This window comes from Anopheles coustani, chromosome 3 (genome assembly GCF_943734705.1).
Source record: "Anopheles coustani chromosome 3, idAnoCousDA_361_x.2, whole genome shotgun sequence".
NCBI lineage: Eukaryota > Metazoa > Arthropoda > Insecta > Diptera > Culicidae > Anopheles > Anopheles coustani.
The window spans coordinates 4459709-4478362 of NC_071288.1; the positions used below are offsets into that span (position 1 = coordinate 4459709).

General features: G+C 48.3%; 5 protein-coding genes across 5 annotated transcripts; 4 read left to right on the top strand and 1 right to left on the bottom strand.

Annotated features, from left to right (window-relative positions):
* The first annotated feature begins 184 nt into the window (after positions 1-184).
* On the top strand, positions 185-8323 carry LOC131260817 (uncharacterized). The gene is made up of 7 exons (XM_058262646.1): positions 185-3395; positions 3432-4438; positions 4507-4750; positions 4850-5140; positions 5213-5569; positions 5632-5748; positions 5828-8323. The coding sequence occupies exons 1-7, from the start codon at positions 480-482 to the stop codon at positions 5954-5956; spliced, it is 5061 nt and encodes a 1686-aa protein (XP_058118629.1). The 5' UTR covers positions 185-479; the 3' UTR covers positions 5957-8323.
* A 243-nt stretch (positions 8324-8566) lies between these two features.
* Positions 8567-12302, top strand: LOC131271406 (dihydroxyacetone phosphate acyltransferase). The gene is made up of 4 exons (XM_058272822.1): positions 8567-9323; positions 9774-10015; positions 10081-11834; positions 11914-12302. Exons 2-4 carry the CDS (start codon positions 9776-9778, stop codon positions 12047-12049), a joined length of 2130 nt encoding a protein of 709 aa, XP_058128805.1. The 5' UTR covers positions 8567-9323; positions 9774-9775; the 3' UTR covers positions 12050-12302.
* A 249-nt stretch (positions 12303-12551) lies between these two features.
* LOC131260876 (ribosomal protein S6 kinase delta-1) lies at positions 12552-15384 on the top strand. The gene is made up of 3 exons (XM_058262719.1): positions 12552-12768; positions 12876-14842; positions 14912-15384. The coding sequence occupies exons 1-3, from the start codon at positions 12664-12666 to the stop codon at positions 15351-15353; spliced, it is 2514 nt and encodes an 837-aa protein (XP_058118702.1). The 5' UTR covers positions 12552-12663; the 3' UTR covers positions 15354-15384.
* A 63-nt stretch (positions 15385-15447) lies between these two features.
* On the bottom strand, positions 15448-17046 carry LOC131260877 (small ribosomal subunit protein uS3). The gene is made up of 3 exons (XM_058262720.1): positions 16925-17046; positions 16223-16419; positions 15448-16154 (listed from the first exon to the last, which is right to left on the bottom strand). Exons 1-3 carry the CDS (start codon positions 16952-16954, stop codon positions 15647-15649), a joined length of 735 nt encoding a protein of 244 aa, XP_058118703.1. The 5' UTR covers positions 16955-17046; the 3' UTR covers positions 15448-15646.
* Positions 17047-17443: 397 nt separating this feature from the next.
* On the top strand, positions 17444-18590 carry LOC131260788 (uncharacterized). Its single transcript, XM_058262609.1, has one exon. It carries the CDS (start codon positions 17508-17510, stop codon positions 18330-18332), a length of 825 nt encoding a protein of 274 aa, XP_058118592.1. The 5' UTR covers positions 17444-17507; the 3' UTR covers positions 18333-18590.
* The last annotated feature ends 64 nt before the right edge of the window (positions 18591-18654 follow it).

Genomic DNA, 18654 nt, shown 5'->3' on the forward strand with positions numbered 1-18654 from the left:
TTGAAATCGACGCAAGAAAATTTCAAACGCACTTCATTCAAAAGGAAATGTCAATATAAACGTCAAATCTTTTAAAGGGCCAAAGTGCATGATATTTATACAAACCGTGGTCTGCGAAAGACGTTCGGGAAGTGCATTGATTTTTGTGTTTCGTGCGAGGGTTTTCCTCAACGAAACACAGCCGTGTTTGTTGAGTTGTCGCCAGTGAAGAGAAGTTTTCCTAATCTCGTAATGGTGACGAATACAGTGAACATAAGCCTTAGTTTCGCGTTTGGCTAGCTGCTATCACATTCGTAATGTCGTCGTGCAGAAAAGTTCGAAAAGGGAGCACATCACAAAGAGCCATAGTGTTCCATAGTTGGCAGTAGCAGTGCGAATCGATCGATTTTTGCGTTTCATGTGACATCCTTTGGCAAGGTTTGCGGAAGTGAATAGTTATTTCGCTGCACCATATTGCCGTGCAAGACTGCAAGCCAACGATGGATGTTGCCACGATTCAACGAGCCGAGGGTCAAGAATTTTTACACAACCACAACAACAATAACAACAATAATCATGGTGCAATTGGTTGTGGATTGGAAAAGGGCAAGCAGCCAGGGGCCGTTGTTGCTTCGGGTATCGTCACGACATCAACGGACACGCTAGGGGATGGGTCAGGTCGGGAGTTGGCCACACAGAAGATGAGCTCGAGTGTGGCCAGTATCCTCGACGATACGACACCGAGCGATTCCGGGGTGCAGCTTCTCGATTCGGAGTCGAGTGGCTTAAACGAATCGATGATATCCAGCGCCGGAGGGTTCGAGTTTGATGTTGGTCAAATTTCACCACCGCCACCTCCACCGTTGCCCGGTTTCGCTCAAAAGGCCAGTTTCGTCACAGATGAGGGCAACAACAATAACAACAACAACCGTTCGATGGCAGAGATGGAGGTTGAAGCTGTGGACGGAGGAGAGGAAGACGACGATGCTGCGGGTGCGATAACGGAGAGATTAGCCGAAATTGACCTCCATTCGCGGGCACACTACGAGGACGAAACAAGCGAAGCAAAACTGGCCGTCGACCAGGAGATTGGCGAGGGTGTTGAAATCGACCCCACAATGACCGCCAGCCAGGGACCACCGGAAGAGCTGATCACGAGCACCTGTTCCACGTTCGACAGCGAAAACATTGTGTACCGGCGGCGCATTAAAAAGACACCGACGAGCAAAACGCCCAAGAAGCGGGTATCCTTTCACGAAGACATACTGAAGAACACGAAAACCGACAACATACACATCGAGCACGGTTTCATTACGTACAAATCGGGTGGCGGCAGTGCGGTTGGTAAGAAGATGGGTCACCAAGCGGGGCGGTACTCGTGGTGCACGGAAGATGACAACGGTGGAAGGGGGGTTACGGATTACGGCGACGAGGAAGCGTGCGAAGGGCGGCAGTACGTTTACCGAAACGCCTGCTCGGATGTGCTCGACTACGGTAAGACGGACGTTTTCGAAAACATCGAGGACGAGCGGAACTATGTCAAGTATGATAATTCGGGCATCTTTGAGTATGGCCCACCGGAACGAAGTCCCGGTGCTGGCGGCAGTCACAAGGGGTCAGGAAATTTTTACAAATGCAATTGCTCCGATTCCAACTCCAGTCTGGATTCGGGCGAGGGCACCACGAACGAGCGGACGAACTATGCGCAAGCAAAGTCGAACAGTTGCGAGTGCATTGGGTCGCATGTCGGATCGCGGGACCATCGGGGCAAGCCGACGAACAACAATGTCATCTCGGATAACTGTTACTACAGCGAGCCCAGCATCGAGCATCTGGACGAATTCAATGGAAATGTCATGTCCCCGATGGAAAGTGCGGGGGGAGGAGAACAACAGTTTGTCAAATCGGTATGGAGCAAGGAGAAGAAGCCGAAAAGTAGCTGCTTGAAAAAGACGAAGCGGAACAACATCTACACGAACGTGGTCGTGCCGGAGTACGATCTCAACCGGAAGGTGAAAAAATTCAACGTCCACCAGCAGCACCGCCGGCTGTCGGTCATCGACAACAGTCGAATGATCTTTGGTTCGCTAAAGGACATCTTCGGCATTGCGCTTCCCGAGCGGGGCGTTCCCGAGGGTTCGGAAGATTTGTCCTCGGTGCGCGAGTGCATTCCCGAAACGCACGACGACAGTTTGGAGGATGATTTCACTGTAGTGCAGAAACCCAAGTCCTTCCTATCGAAGAGTCTCGATGGTGGGTTTAACAGTCGCGCCGGCGGAAGATCAAACACCGGGCAGCAGAAAAAGTACGTGCACAATGTGGATGAGCAGTTGCGGCGAAAAAATGACGACGATTTGTACGCACCGAGTCGGAAGAATAGTGTCGAGGATGAGCCGGAACAACCGGAACATGAAGCTGATCCGAATGTGCAACAGGAAGGAGTGTTTCCTGTCGATACGCTTGTGCAACCACCGATTCCTCCACCGCAACCACTAACGCTGGCAAGTTCCACCGGGAGCGCCGCCGGGGGAGCTTATCGCAATAAATTTATCATAAACGGGGAAAGCACGGTGTTTGAGCATACTGGTGTGTCGTACTGTTTTGAGGACGAAGAAAACAAATCACCCCAGGAGGAAGAGAAGGAACTGCCCGTTGGCGAAACAACGACCGGTTCGTTCATCGGCAAAACGCAAATAAAAAAGAAGCTATCGAATATTTTCCAAAAAATCAACGTCATCAGTTCTTCGGCTGCATCAACTCCCACCCCGACACCTCGCAGCAGAGGTGACGGTGAGGGTGGAGCAGCAGTATCCCGTGGAGACTCGGAGGTGGTGGAGGAAAAGGAAGGCATCTTACCATCGCCTCAGTCTCCGACCAAAAACGGTGGCAACAGCAACGCAATGGAAAACAGCATGATTTCGTCTTGTGGAAGCGAAAACTCCGAGCAATCGAGCGTATCGCACAAAGGCGGGGACACTGTGGGCAAGTCGCAACCGAGTTCCCCACGTGCACAAAGTGCTAGCACAAAGCAACAGTCCAATCGGCACCTTTCGTCTCCGTTGCGGAAAAAGTCTCTCACCACGACCATGGTGCGGGTGGTGGACGCACCTCGACCGGTGGCTCGAATGACTCCGGATTTGTTCAATCTCGGTATATCGGCGGCTCCTTCGGGTCGCCATCTTGATCCGCAGCTGGCGGAGGAGTTTGAAGATATTCTAACCGTAACGGCTACAGCTCCACCGGTTGAAGGGGTCACCTCCCCAGTACCGCAATCGAGCTGCCGACTAGGTGTCCCCGAAGATGATCTGGTGATCCTGGACTACCCACCGGCAGTGTCATCGTGTGCATCTAGCACTGTTATTACACCGGTAATGTCTCGGACGTCGGAGGACTTTTTGGAGGACACCGAATCATCGGTCACCAAGACGGCATCAGGAGTGGCTCACCGGCAGTATCACCATCACCGGCAGCGGCATAATCCAATGACGTCGTCCACCACCAGCTCGACGTCGACCGCCTCGAAGAGTTCGCTGATCAATCGTTTCCTGCGCAACGTCACGCAGAAGAAGATCCTCGAGGCGACGATCAAGCAGAATCCGTTCTTCCAGTCAAAGGTAAACGGAGACCGCAAGCTGTTCGAGAACCTATGTCCGCGCGGCGTGCGGTCGGTGAATCGCGAGCTTATCGAAGATCTGAACGCGGAGATTGCGATGGAAATCGAAATGTCCTCGTCGGACTGTTCGCTCGATCGGGTGCAGCTGAATGACACGTACGCCCAATCGGGTGAGGGTTGTTCGTCGCTTTCGCTTGGTGGGGTGAAGTTTGATGGTGGCGGCATTGGAGTCGGCGAACTCCCGGTGGAACTGTTCTCTGCTGGTGGTCGCCGGTTGCCCATCTATCGCAACGACAGCGAGGTGTTGATGAAGGTATTTAAACTCTTCAACGGATACAGCCGGGAGGGTTACATGACGCCGGTGCTGGTGTTTCTCACCGACCGCACACTCTACGTGACGGATCAGGTGAGGAACCGGCTGTGCAATAAGTTTGTGCTCCCGTACGCCGAGCTGGACGTGATTTTGGTCGGCCCATACGGAAACACGGTGCTGCTGAGTAATTCGGCACGCGACATGCAGCAGGTACTGCTGGCGGGTGGCCCGTACCCGGCGGAAGGACTCGTGTCGAGTCTGGAGCTGTGCGCAAGGCGCGGGGGATCCGTTCTCCCGGCCGTAGGACAGCTAACGTTGGATCACTTGGCACCGCTCCAAGCGTTCGTGCGGGATCACTCGAGCGTCAGTAGGGACGATACGTGGAAGTACTACGCGGTGGTTAACGTACCGGCAGGAACGCTCGGTGGCGAGGAGGCTCCACTTGGGCCACACATCAAGGGCCCGCTGATGCACCGCCGGATGTCCCATGCTGGTTTTGTGGATAATTGGTCAGCGGGATATTTCCTACTTAAGTGAGTAGTATAAATAGCACGATTCTCAGGAAAAAGCGATTTACATTCGACCTTCCTTCCTTCAACAGGGCTGGCGTGCTTTACCTGTTCGGAGATGCATCACAAAAGTTGCCCACGTGGGCCGTAGCACTGGCCGAATGCCAGGGGGCTCGGCGCTCGGTCAACTCCGGTCGACCGTACTGCTTCGAGCTGCTGCTGCGTACCGGAGCACTTCAGCTGGCGGCCCCCGACGAGTACGTCGCCTCCGACTGGCTTCAGGCGCTGGTACAGGCGGCTAGCGGGGTGAGTGGCATGGAGAAGGTGACAGCAAAGGTTTGATTTCTTTTCTTTCTTTATTTCCTCTTTTCGCAACCCTCCGCTCAACTAGTGCCCTTCATGAAGTAATAACGTTCGTTACTCGTTCTCTTTCAGCTGTTTGAAATGCAAGAACGTCGTCGTACACTCGGCTGTACGCTGATCATGACGTCAAACCATCTGCTGACGCTGCGGGAAGACTTCAGTGCCCCGTTACGGCGAAACACGGCCAGCTCCAGTCTGGTTGGTGAGATTAGCGCCCCTCCGACGGTATCTGCTGCATCGCTGCAGCTACAACTTACCGCGACAGCGTCTCCTTCGAAAGAAAATATCAATCCAAATATTCACCGGAAAATAAGCAATGTATCAAGCACTACGGGTGTTGGTGTGCAGGATAATTGTAGTGAGGTATGTACAATACTACCGGTTAGAATATATCAACCACCGTTATAAACCTATGTTTATTTTTACATCTTGCAGATAAGCTCCATCCGTTCGAATTGCAGCACACCAACCCGCACGAATATGGCACAGCTGTCCAGTGTGGATCGTCGTTCGAATTCGTCCACTACGAGCACCCCAACGAGAAGCAGTCTAGGACCGGGCCAGCTCCAAAATATGTCTCCTGCGAAAAGTTACACTCGCTCGGCCGTCTTGACCAGTGGACCGCCCTCGCTGATGGACTACCTGAATGGTGGCTCGGAGGAAAAGAGCTACACGAACATGAGTAGCTTCTATGGGAAAAACTCGGGTGTCGAGGTGCTGACCTGTGCGAGTATCGATGAAATGTCTGCCGTCAAAATACCTGCCGTTTCGTCTAACTGGTGGTGCATTCTGGTAAGGATGGTTTTTAAATGGAAAAACAAACTTCTGCTGACTATTTGTTGTTTCCTTTAAAGGAATTTGAATGCCAAGAGGTGCGAGAAAACTCCGACGATTTGGTCGTCTTCTTTTCGACCAGCGCCGAACAGGAACGGTTCTTATCAATGCTTGAATCCATTTGGCACACCAAAAAGGTAAATATCTGGGCTTTGGACCACAAACAACACTTTCGAATCAACATGGCTCTATTCTCCTTCTTTCTCTCTGTTGCAGCGTGAAGCTTTCCCAGCATCCATCATTACCAGCGATGACGCAGTTTACGACCATTGTTCGAAATTGTTCCTGGAAATTAATCGATCATGGGAGCCATTGCTTTCCGCTGCGCTTGGTTACCCACAATAAGCGCAACGCTATCGTCGAGTACCGAAGGCGAGTAAATAGTTTTAACTGGTAATCCTTATCGATCCATCATGGTTCTACCACCATTTCGTTGAGTTTGCTTGAACATGATATCGCTTACGATTGCGCACAGATGAACCACACGACACTTTCGGAAAAGGGAAAAGTATTATTAGTTTTATCGAACGGCGTCAAGCAGTTGTATGATAAGCGTGCCATCCAAGACGGCATAGAGCTATTATGTGGCTCTATTATTGTTTTCAATTGATTAAGAAAAATGAATAGCTGTTTTTTTTAGAACTTAAACCAAAAATCTCGCCTCCTATATTTTCATTCAATGTACTTGCTATGAATGCTTTATACCAAGGAAATAAGCTATCTGCTTACATTTATACCGTTACAATCATAGTTCGCGCTCTTTGGCGTACCATATTTCTATGTGCAAGAGCAAAACTAGGCCGGCCCTCGTTTTGCGATTTAGAAAAAAACTATTCAAATGAATTTTACTTTCCACCACCTTTCCACAGTTGAATTTGCTTGAATTTCCGTCTACCTAAAAGATTTGATGAAGTTTCGGCCTAGAGAGTAGTTTGACTCAAATATCTGTGTGAGGGACAACTTTGTTACTAATCGCCGATCAGTAGGGCATGAAGACGAAGCCAGGACACAAGATTAATCTTCTCAATTAATAATGTGAAAATACGTCGCTTTCAATTTATAATTGGATATACATACATAAATGATTTCCTATTCTCACCTCTCAAAGGAACTACTTTAAATGAAAAAACTTACTATGCGCCTTGATATCTCACCATTTGGCTTCATGCTTTGTGCTTATCACACTCATGTACCACCGTAGCTGAGCTAATAAAGACAAACACTATACTCAAAATGTGATTAAATACTCCTCCCCAATATGATATGTAGTGAGTACATACATACGAGTGTTGTTTGTGTATCCCATTATATCGATATATAACACATAATGCATATGGTAAATGAAATTAATGGAGCACAACCAAATCTGAAATGAAAAATTAGGGATAGGCAAAATCAATTGATCTTTTTCACCTGTTCCTTACCCTCAATCTCTCATTCTTACATCGTGTTTTTGTGTATTTTTGATCATCATATTCTAACCTAATATGGAATTATTTGATTAATCTGTTAAGTTAACAATGAACATCATCGGCCAAAATGCAATGTTACCAATAATATTGAAAACAGTCAATAGTATATTGAACCATATTTTAAAATACCTATGTTACAAAACATATAAGTAATTTGAAACAACCCAATGATAATAATATTAAAATATCTCAACGAAAATGAAATTAAATATTGAAAAATATAGTAAAACTACAAATGACAACAGGCATCAAGATCATCAAATTATTAAGCACTGATAAAGGGCAAGGAGGCCTCTCGGTTTTCTGAATTGGAATTAGGAAGTTGGTAACATAATTTTCTCGTGTTTCATTGAAATAATAGTTTTTGCCTTAGTAATTCAACATTTTTCTAGTCAGAAAAGGGTAACAAAAGGAACATTACACGACTAATTAAAAACAAAAAACCCAATGTGATTGAAAATTGCCGCTTATCCTGTTATTTATAGTTTTATTTAAGCTGCTTATATTTAAGAAAAGAATGAAACAAAATGATTCCACTGCTTTGTTGAAAACAAAAGGTTATATTTTGCTTATACTCCATGCTTTGCGATAAATTAGAGTAATCAGGCGAAAGTCAAGTGCATCAAACGGATGTTTTTAGGCTCGCGTATCCAATTCTGAATGTTTAGAAAATTATTATACGGTAAGCTAATTATGCACCCACAAAACTTGAATCATACACGACACCCTAATAATAGTAAAAATATATATTATATGCATATACATATATCCAAACACATATACTAAAAATGTGCGCGTATATTCTTGTACAAGATTTTTGAAGCAACCAATAATACAATACGAACAAAGAGGGTATTAAAATAACAAGAAAGAAACGGAACAAGATTGAATGACTGAGTAGTACGCGGGGAAGTTGGTACGCGATCGTGCCGTTATTGATAATCCATGAGCAACCAGCGGGGAGTCATATTGATGCAACAAAGTGAAAATAATCCTCAATAGACAGGATATACGTAACCCCCGCATGTAACCTCCTGTAACCTTACCATGAACAAAATTAAAATTGATCAAACGAAAAACCGGTGAAAAGCAGATGGGGGTGAGCCAGCGCCTCGAAGGCGCTATTATCAGCTCACAAAATGGGAAGATCAATACTACAGCAAACGGAATATACCAAAAACAATTCAAAAAAATACTCGTTACTCAAACAAACAATTCTGTACTGTTTCTGTCAAGTGGAGGATAATAAATAAATAATGTAATCTCATTGGCAAACGACGATGTAGCATTTACTTTTGTGTCTCTTCCGAAATCATCCTTGGCGAAATAAATTTATTTAAATTTTTTAACGAAAGTGTTTTTAACGAACGTAGTGCTCTTGTTTTCCTATCCGCGTCAGACTGTCAAAGTATTCTCAGGTTTGTTTTTGTGTACATATCGCGCTTGTGCGGAATGCACATCGTAGTAGCGGGTGGTGGGAGGGCTGGTATCGAAAGTGTGGAGATGGATGGAACCGGTCGGCGCAGAAACTTTCATTAGCAAAAACAGTTGCCCAAGTCGTCCGAGCTCGCAGACCTAAAGGGAGCACTAATCGGCTCGCAGCAAATTTAGCCGTTGCGAAACGCGCTTCTTACCAGAACGAGCTGAAAATATCGAAGGCGGAGAGGTGGTGTTGTCAAACGCCAAATCAAGTGGGTCGCAGTGAATGTTGGTGTTGCTGAATCTAGGCATCGTCTAGAGCGGCAACAGAAACAACGCACGACGAGGCCCGGTTACGCATGTTCGAGGCCACGAAGGAAAACGAAAAGTGGCAAGTGGGAGAGGGCGCGTCGAGGCGGTTTGGCGAGAAGTGAACTAACATCATCCGATATGCGCACTGCTGGGTGACGATACGATGACGGTGGAGTACGTAACAAGAAACCAGCAGCATTTAGGAGCAGTGGATACACGACGGTACGAAATCTGCAAACGCGTTGTGCATTCCTCTACCGTACGCTGGCTTGACGAGCGCAAATTGGACCGAGATTCAACGAGGCTGATTGGAACTTTGTGGAAGAAGCAATTTAGCGTCGAGCTCTAAAGTGTGTATTTCGTGCCGATTACATGCAAAAAGAAAGATTCACAATCAGTCAAGGAATGCATGAGTGAATGAAGATAAAAAACGATCGATAAACGTTCGAGTTATCCATGCAACTGCATTTGAGGCACGCTGTTTAAAGCCGGAATACTACCCCCTTTAGGTAAAGTATAGGGTTAATTATGATTGAATACTGTTTCACAAAAAATAATCTATCCTGCGATAATTAACTTAATTTGGTATTCCCACTATTATGGTCGGGAAAGGTTTCTTGCGATGATTAGTCTGGTACCGGTTGGCGCGATACAGACATTGCTTAATTATTGCTTAAACCCCCCCACACAGCTGTGAGGTAATCGGGCATCGACCGCGCCTTCAAGAAGTTACCACAAAGTCCATTTAATCCTTCGTGCTTGGGTGATAACTTTTGATTGACAAATATTCTTATCTTATGCGCTCGAAATCACTGTGTTTACTTTTTTTCCTACTGCTTTTTATCTGATATCAAACCAGTTTGTGGAGGGACCACGTGGGATTTTATCCTATTAACACGTTTTTCGTTTCAGTAGCTATCTATTATACAAGCATGAACCATCATTGTTTCGTTTTCTAGCAATGGCCAAGGACAATCGTTCGACACTCTGTCGTGATAAGGCAGAGGCATGGACAATCAACCTTTCGCCGGGGACACTTTCGGAGTATCGCAACATACTGGGTCCCAAATATCGCGAACATCGCGATATGACCAAGCGATACGCACCGACCGTTCCATTCCCGAAGGATAGTCCCATTTCGCCGGAGAAGCTGAAAAAGCTTGTGCTTGCAAGTGGCCGCATTCAAATGCTGATCGATGAGGTAGTTGTACAGCTGTGCAGAAATTTGGTCCATGCGTTAATCGTACTTGTTTTCGTTGTTATTAGCAATCATCGAAGGATCCTGCGAAAAAGATACAACTTGCGAAAACCATCGCTGAGCTTCTGGATGAGATTGGACTGGATGAAAGTCTCCCCGTCATTCGGACGCTCGGCACTATACTGAATGCCATATTTGCCCGTATCTATACCGGGTTGTACGTGAACGAGGTCAAGTTGGAACAGCTACGGTCACGCTATGGACGACAGACGGTTCTCTACCTGCCAAGTCATCGGAGCTACGGCGATTTTATCCTCATGTCGTACGTCCTGTTTTGCTACAACATCGCAATTCCGGGCATCGCGGCCGGTATGGATTTCTACTCGATGGCCGGAATGGGCAGTGCGTTGCGGAACACCGGGGCGTTCTACATGCGTCGCACATACGGGAACGACCGGCAGTATTGGTACATCTTTCGCGAGTACATGCGTCAGCTGATCGTGGCGTACGATCGAGGGTTGGAGTTCTTTCTCGAGGGAACGAGAAGCCGCAGCAACAAAGCCCTCACGCCCAAGATTGGCTTGCTCTCGATGGCACTGGAACCACTGTTTATGGGTGAAGTGCCCGATCTGCTAATCGTCCCCGTTAGCGTCTCTTACGACCGGCCGGTGGAGGAGCAGCTGTTCGTGTACGAGTTGCTCGGTGTGCCAAAGCCAAAGGAAACGACCCGCGGCATGCTGAAAGCTCTCAGTATAGTGAGGGAAAACTTTGGCTCAATCTATCTCGAGTTTGGTGATCCAATTTCTGCGAAGCACTATTTTGGGGACGGGTTGAACCGTGCCCAACATACAGTGGCTCCTTCGTTTACTCAAGTGCTCGCCAAGGAAGAGCGGGAAGCAATACAAGACCTAGCGAACGATGTCGTCCACCTGCAGCAGCATCGTATGGTGCTGACCGCGTTCCATCTGATCGCGCATTATTACAACTACCGAAAGTACCACGGGCAAGCGGTTGCAATGGACCAGCTAGTGCAAGGTGTTACCTTGTTGGGGCGCATACTGAAAAATCTGGGTGCTATTACCGAGCTCGAGGGTGCCGAGAATGTAGAACACCTGATCCTTGAGGCACTTGCCGTGCATCGGAATATACTTCAGCTGACCGCCGAAAGAGTTCTCGTCATTGCGAAAACGTACCACGATTTCAGCAGAGTTGACAAGCGAAAACTCAAAGGACACAATCTGTCCGAGGGAGTCATGAAACTCGCTGTACCCATCTTCTCTCTTCAGCTGTACTGCAACCCTTGTCTGCATTGGTTGGCCGTTCCGGCTATGGTGCTATTGGCCGCGAAACGCTTTTCTCTAGCATCCAACGCAGCCCTCGATCGAAACTCCCTTTTTGCGGCTGTCGGAGAGCTGAGGGAACTGTTCTCCCTCGAGTTTGTGCTATATGCTCGGCGCGCACAGGTCGATTTTGATACTTCGCTGGAGCATTTACTTCGACAAGGGCTACTAGAAACTGTCGCTGGTAGCGATGCGTTACGAATCGGTCAACCAACATCCGACGACCAGCTGGCCAATGTCTACCTGAGTGCAATGGGGCCATTCCTGTGTACCTACCTACAAGTAACGAACGTGTTGCTTCAACATTTTCGCAGCCGTCAGCAGTTTACCGAAAAAGAATACCTGGCAAAAGTGCAGGAGTGCGTGGAACAGCTGTTACTCCGCCAGGAACGAAACGTTCATCCGTACTGCCTCTCGCTGGACAGCATCAGTCTTGCTCTGCACTCTCTAGTCATGTTGGATGCGATAAGAAAAAGAAAAATGTAAGTGGACCTTTGATGTTTCCTGGCGCTGTACTGTAAGTTTCTCAAATCACCAATCTGTTTTGCGTTTTCTTTCCAGAGATAACGTGTATCGCTATGACCTTACGACAACGGGAAAGATTGAGTCCATTAACGAGCGATTAGAAAACTACAGTTCCATACTAACCTTCGAATATCTCACATTCCAGAACGCAGTTACAGGATGCAAATTGTAAAATACCTCCAATTTGAACTCTTCTTGATGCTCAAAATATGATCGTATTCTGTTGCTATGTTCCATGCCTAGGAAACATGTTTTTCTTTCGAATATCAAGGTGTAAAACTTTTAATATAACGCTTTCACCAATGGATAGGTGTCTTTAGGAATTGGTTGTGTACATTTTAATAAATTGGTCCTGGGAAACATCAACAGTACAACCAGAGGAATTGGGTTAGATTCATGATGGCTGAAAAAAATAAATTACTTCATCAAACACACACAAATCGTTGCAAATTATTATTACGAGGGGTTTAAATCAACTTGAATTGTGAAATGATGAAAATATCGTTTCAACCGTTTCCACCGATCACTGCGACTCGTTTTAAATCGTTTAACTGACAGAAACCTGTCAGATGCTGGTAAACTTTGGATTGTTTGTGTTGTGACAATTCGTGTGTTTTTTTACGTTCCTGCAATTCACAATTTCTTGTCGATGGTGGTTGGTGGTGCCCTGTGATTTTGCATTTAGCAAACCAAGACCTGATACATTCCACAAATAAGCCAGTGACCATAATCGGCGGTTTCTTTTAATTTTTGTAATGTAATGTAATCTTCTGTCAGTAACGTGCGATGTTAGTGGGCCGGAGAAAAGCGGAAACATGGGTGCACAGTTTTTCGGTGGGCAGTGAAACGCGCAAGTACAAGGGCTTCACAATCTATCGCATCACTTCGATTGTAAGTGGAAGCCCGTCCGTCGTATGCTTTTGTTTTTATTTAAAAAGAAAATCGACCTAGAAGCAGCTAGATTTTATCGTTTTCAACTCTTTTTCTTTTACCTATAGGTATTTCCTCGTTCCGCGCCCGAAGCCCTAACGCGCGTTACCTTATGGAAGCGTTTCAGTATGGTTAAAAGGCTCTACAAAGAGCTGGCTAGGCGCCATCGAGAACGCCACCTACCCGGGACGATACCGTCACTGGTGGAACAATCGTACTTCAAGCGGTTCGATCCCGCCGTCATTGAGGAACGGAAGCGATATATCTTACAGTTGCTGGAGTGCGCCGGCCAGGAGCCAGTCCTCTATCTGTCGCATGCATTCGTCAGCTTCTTTGCTCGCGGCATCTCTCCTGACGAAGGAGATACGGAAAGCCTAGATGGCGGCTTACTGTCGGTGAAGGAAAACGGCACGAGCGATAACAGCGACGTTGGCAATATCGAGACAATAAGACAAACGTTAGGCATCCGGGTACGGGATGAGCTGAGCCTAATCGACCCGAGTCGCGATGGTGAAACCACGGCAACTTCTAGTACGAGTGGTGGTGAGGAAGAGGAAGAGAATGTCGAGACAGATGGACCGATTATGGCTTCCCCGATGAACGGTTCGATGGTTAGCTCGTTGCTCTCCGAAACTGGGTCGCTGCAATCTGAGGAAAAGTTAACCGTTGGCCAACAGCTGGAGAAGATGCCTCCCGAGGAGACTATGGATTATCTCGTCGCGGCAGCGATGGTTTTCAGCAAGGCAGTCGAAGCGGAAGCGAACGGTGAATATCAACTCGCATTCGAACACTACAAAGCAGGCATCGACCGGTTGCTAAGCGGCGCGAAAGACGATGCCAACGTGACGCGTAGGAAGATCGCTAAGGAGAAAAGCTGCAAGTACGTGTCGAAGGCGGAAGAAATTTACGAACTGCACTTGCAACAGACCGGCGCCGGTGGTGGTTCCGCCGTTCAAGATCTAGGCCCGATTTCCTACGAAGATCCGAGCTCCCCGATACAGCTTCTCGAGCGGCCACTCAACTACCTTTCGCGGTACAAGGTGGTAAAGGTGATCGGAACGGTAATGCAGGTGCAGGACGTCACGGACAAAAAGTTTTACATAATGAAAAGCATCCGCCGACCACCGCCTGCCACCGGTGGAACGTGGCTTTCTAGTGCGGCCGTATTCCCGCAGGATGTGCCTTACATGGTGCCGCTGGTCGCTTACTTCCATTCGACGGATGGAAGCATTTTCCTTCTGCTGAGGCTGGTTTGTGCAGGAAAGCTTTGGGACTTTATCCGCACGTATCGCAAGCAGGAGAGCTACTGCCCAACACCGGAAGAGTTGGCGAAGCTGACCACCGAAGACGAACGTAGGGAAAACTCTCTAACCGCAGAAGGCCCTCCAGTAAAGTTTGAAAGCGATAAAGCACCAACCGCAGGGGAGCAGAGTGTGATGAAGGATCTGAATTCTTCCGGATGTGATTCGGGCTTCCTGGAACTCGTGAACGAATACAGTGGCGAACATGATGAATCAGTAATGTTAAAAACGGATAATGCTTCATCCCTGCACGGTCCGGATGATATGGATGAGATGGCTGTCGAAGCGCATCCCGACGTCCTACAACAAGAAGACGAGCAGGAGATTGTTATACCCTCGTTCGACGCCCTTTCGAAGGATATGGACGTTCGAGAGTTGGTCTCTTGCAGCCAGCAACTGCTAAAAGCCGTCACGCAAACGCTCGAGGAATCGGAACCGAATGCCAAAGTCAAAAGCGTCTTACTCGATCCACCATCAATCCCGGATCCTGCCCCGATGGCAGATGGCTTACATTCTAACCGGTCTGAAATGTCGAATAGTATTCATAGCAAAGAACAAGCAAAATCTCATTCTAGTCAATTAGGTTTAGTAGGCGTTGTAAGTATTAGCGAGGCGAATGGTGGTGGAGATGCCGGAAACACCCCCGATCTGCTGCCGGAAGGAAGCGTTCGTCGTTGGATCAGCGAACTTGTTATCGCTGTTGATAGTTTACACTTCAATGGAATTGTGTGTGGGTAAGTTGGAAACGTGCCATCTTATCGCCGAACATGTGCCATTCGCTAACTTATCTTCCTTCCGCGCAGGGATCTTACGATGGATAATCTTCTGCTCGGACCCGAGGGGCAGTTGATACTGACATATTTCCATCGCAGGGGTGAATCCTACTTCAGCCAAGCCGGCATCAGCGCGATTGCACCGAAGCATACCGCCGTTCGGGAGCTATACGTGGCCCCGGAGCGTCCACTCGAGCCGAAGTCGGACTTTTGGTCGGTCGGCGTGATCATGTTCGAGATGCTGACGAAGCGTAAGTTCGTATCCTGCCATCCGTCGGGTGTTTTCAGCTACCACGAGGTGCAGTACCCCGAAGGGATCGATCTTTCCGACGACGCGAAGGAGCTGCTGGAGGAACTGCTTCAGCCGGAGGTGGAACGACGGTACGATTTCAAGCAAATCATCGCCAGCCCATTTTTTCGGTCCGTCGATTGGAGCGAAGTGAAGCGACGCGGCCAGATCTCGACAAAATGAATATGGTGCATATTCTAGCAGAATGCGTGTTTGTGTGTAATTCCCTGGTTGAATGTTTAGGAAGGAATACAAGATAGAACAATAAACAGAACAATTGTGTACTCTCCAAACGGTTCTCTGTTGGTCTTTCCGATCCGTCTGCTTAATGTATTTTCATACTTCAATCTTAGTCCTCCCTCTTTCCCATCGTACGAGGAATAAAAGGAAATAAACGCAAAGCTGACGCACCAGCCTTTCTCTTAACGACACTGCTCCTCTTCACGCGCTCCGAATGTTTGCACAGCAGCACTCACTCACGCCTCGGCCACCACCTCCGCGGGGACTTCGTTGAGCTCGGCAACCTTGAACTTGGGTTCGCTGCGCGGCATCGAGTACATGATCTCCTCCTTCGGCTCCACCACGGACACGTTGTCGGGCAGGGGCTTCTTCGGTCCAATCTTGCCATTCGGATCCCACGGAAGCATGATCTTCACCTTGATACCGAGCACTCCCTGGCGCAGCAGGACGTGACGGGTGGCCGAGTCGACGTAGTCGTTCACCGGGTCTCCGGAATGGATCATAAGACCGTCGACGAACTTCATCGACTTGGCACGCTGACCGCGCAGCTTGCCCGACACGACGACCTCGCAACCCTTGGCACCGGACTCCATGATGAATCGCAGCACACCGTAGCAGGCACGGCGCACAGCCAGACCACCGATCAGTTTGTAGCGCAGCGATTCAGCCTGGGCGATGGCGCACAGACCACGGGTGGCCACCTTCTCGGCGTACAGCTCAACGGTACCGGGAGCGAATTCGAAACTGTAAAAAAAAACAATCAATTCATCAGTCGTACGTTCCACGGTCGCAGGAAGGAATCGTTAACTTACCGCTTCTGGACGACAGCCGTCAGCTCACGGATGCGACGACCCTTCTCACCCAGCACGTTTTGGGTGCGGGTGGCCATGATGATGATTTCCGTGCGGGTTGGGGTAACACGGACCTCCACACCGGAGTATCCATCCTCAGCCAGCTCACGAGTCAGGAACTCGTTCAGTTCAGCACGGAACATGCCATTGGCAACGAACTGTTTGCATAAAACGAGAAAGAGAGCAGAAGAAAACCTTCATTAGATCTGGTGGTGTGTTTAATCCATTCCAACCCGCAATTCGGTTTGAATGGTGGATGGTGGTTGGCGCCGTCAGTCGGCTTCCTGCTGGTCGGAATTCGATGGCACTGGCAGCGAGAGAGAGGTTATGGCTGATCAAAACACAACACAACTATTTCAGGGAACGGAAGTAGCACTTCACTGTTCAAACACATTTCGATGACGATAGTTGCAATGGCACAATGGGACGAATAACGTTTTTTAAACATTAAAGACCTTCCCGTCCCTATCCCGATCGACCATCGTCGATGAACTTCACAAGCTTCACGACACGACACAGCGAGACCATGCCCAATGTTGCTACTTTTATGCTCAGATTTCCGAGCGGGAAAAACACCGATCAACCAAATTTCCACATCTCTCACTGCACCAACGCTTTCCCAATCGACTGAAAGTGACTTCAAACGATAAAATTCTCAATTACCCGGCGTTTCTTCGACACGGAGTTGTACATTTTGTCCGAACCACAACTTGTGTAAAACGTGGTACCAGCAGAAAAGAAAGATGTCAGATCGGAGCAGTAGCGTATGCCGGACGATAGGGCAAAGGGGGTGAAGAGGGAAGAAAAGACGTCGGAGGGGGGAAACAATGGTGGATAGTTGTCACGAAAGTGATTGACATACGAAAAACGCACAGATGAAACGCACTGTGTCAAAATTGAGACTGCGTTTTATATTCTAGTCGAATGATTCAATTGATGAAAAGGCATTAAATTTTTTGTTAAATTTATTCTCTAAATTAAATAAGGGAGATTTTACGCCATATTCGTTTGAATTATGCCCTTCCGAAGCAGAAAGATTAGCAAATATTTTCGTTAAGTTGTGAAAATACACCCCTCGATACGTCATTCCGGTCGGATATGCGTTTCTATGCCTGTCATTTTGACATCGTTTGCGTAGCAGCGCCGACACTAGCGCCCCCAGCGGTGTCGGTGGTCGGTTGTCAAAACACTAACCTCAAAGGTTCTTTTCGCGGAGTGCGTTTCTCTTATTTACACGTGTTTCAGCATGGCCCCTACGGAAACGAAGGCCGCTGCCCCGGCCAAGACGGCCAAGGCGCCCAAGACGGCCAAAAAGCCCAAGAAGGGCCGTAAGTTCACGAACAGCCTGCTGGCTGATGGAGTGCGTCGTTATTCGAAGGGTAAACTCGCCCAGCGCACCAAATTGTACCAGCTGAAGAATGTGAAGACGAAGCCGATGAAGAAGAGTGAGAAGCCGCCGAAGACTCGCAAGCGAGCCGTCTACATTGTGAAGATCGCTAAGGACGGTAAGGAGCACAAGGTGCTGGTACGCAAGAACAAGGCGAACCTGCCGACGAAGCGCGTCGCTAGGAAACGCCCCTCCAAGCAGTTGTTCCGCAACCACAAGCGCTACACCCGCGATTCGCTCGTGCGGGGCAGGGTACTGATCCTGGTGGCCGGACGTCATAAGGGCAAGCGAGTGGTGCTGCTGAAGGTCCTCAAGACCGGTCTGTTGTTGGTGACCGGACCGTTCGAGCTGAACGGTTGCCCAATGCGTCGCATTAACCAGAACTACGTCATCGCCACCAAGACCCGACTGAACCTGAAGAAGCTGCGCATGCCGAAGCACATCAACGATCGCTACTTCAGACGTGTGCTGCCGAAGAAGGAACCGCGCGGAGAGCGCGATATCTTCGCCAAGAAGGAGTTCAAGTACGTGGCGTCGGAGCAGCGCAAGGAAGATCAGAAGGCCGTCGATAAGGTGGTCCTGAATGCCGTCAAGAACCACAAGGAAGGGCCGATTGTTCGCCGCTACCTGAAGTCGCTCTTCTCCCTGCGCTCCAACCAGTACCCGCATCGTATGTTGTTCTAAGCTGCTGTGAGCACACACCGCGGTGACACCCTCACCAAAATCCATCTAGGAGTTGTGCGTGTAAACAAAGTGTGGAACTGCAGGTCCTTGTCGGAACTTACCAACAACAACCACAACAACAACACCAGTTGAGTTGGGCGGGCAGAGAGCTGAGGACGCATGAAGCTCTTTTATTACTTTATAATAATACATCCCACTGCTGAAAGTGCGCCAGAGTAACGGATAATAAAATTTAAAGATTGTATCTTTAAATCAGAACCACGTATTTTGTTATTACTGGCACCGGGTGTAGGGGAAGATGTAAACCATAGTGGACAAGGAT

Bases quoted from the DNA above. Each gene is read 5' to 3' on its own strand.
- LOC131260788 (XM_058262609.1), top strand. From the start codon at position 17,508: ATGGCCCCTACGGAAACGAAGGCCGCTGCCCCGGCCAAGACGGCCAAG.
- LOC131260817 (XM_058262646.1), top strand. From the start codon at position 480: ATGGATGTTGCCACGATTCAACGAGCCGAGGGTCAAGAATTTTTACAC. The intron at 4,751-4,849 runs GTTTGATTTCTT...GTTCTCTTTCAG, and splicing joins TGGAGAAGGTGACAGCAAAG to CTGTTTGAAATGCAAGAACG. The intron at 5,141-5,212 runs GTATGTACAATA...TACATCTTGCAG, and splicing joins TGCAGGATAATTGTAGTGAG to ATAAGCTCCATCCGTTCGAA.
- LOC131260877 (XM_058262720.1), bottom strand. From the start codon at position 16,954: ATGTACAACTCCGTGTCGAAGAAACGCCGG. The intron at 16,420-16,924 runs GTAATTGAGAAT...TTATGCAAACAG, and splicing joins CCGTGTCGAAGAAACGCCGG to TTCGTTGCCAATGGCATGTT. The intron at 16,155-16,222 runs GTAAGTTAACGA...TTTTTTTTACAG, and splicing joins ACGGCTGTCGTCCAGAAGCG to TTTCGAATTCGCTCCCGGTA.
- LOC131260876 (XM_058262719.1), top strand. From the start codon at position 12,664: ATGTTAGTGGGCCGGAGAAAAGCGGAAACATGGGTGCACAGTTTTTCG. The intron at 12,769-12,875 runs GTAAGTGGAAGC...TTTTACCTATAG, and splicing joins TCTATCGCATCACTTCGATT to GTATTTCCTCGTTCCGCGCC. The intron at 14,843-14,911 runs GTAAGTTGGAAA...CCTTCCGCGCAG, and splicing joins TTCAATGGAATTGTGTGTGG to GGATCTTACGATGGATAATC.
- LOC131271406 (XM_058272822.1), top strand. From the start codon at position 9,776: ATGGCCAAGGACAATCGTTCGACACTCTGTCGTGATAAGGCAGAGGCA. The intron at 10,016-10,080 runs GTAGTTGTACAG...CGTTGTTATTAG, and splicing joins TTCAAATGCTGATCGATGAG to CAATCATCGAAGGATCCTGC. The intron at 11,835-11,913 runs GTAAGTGGACCT...TTTTCTTTCCAG, and splicing joins GCGATAAGAAAAAGAAAAAT to AGATAACGTGTATCGCTATG.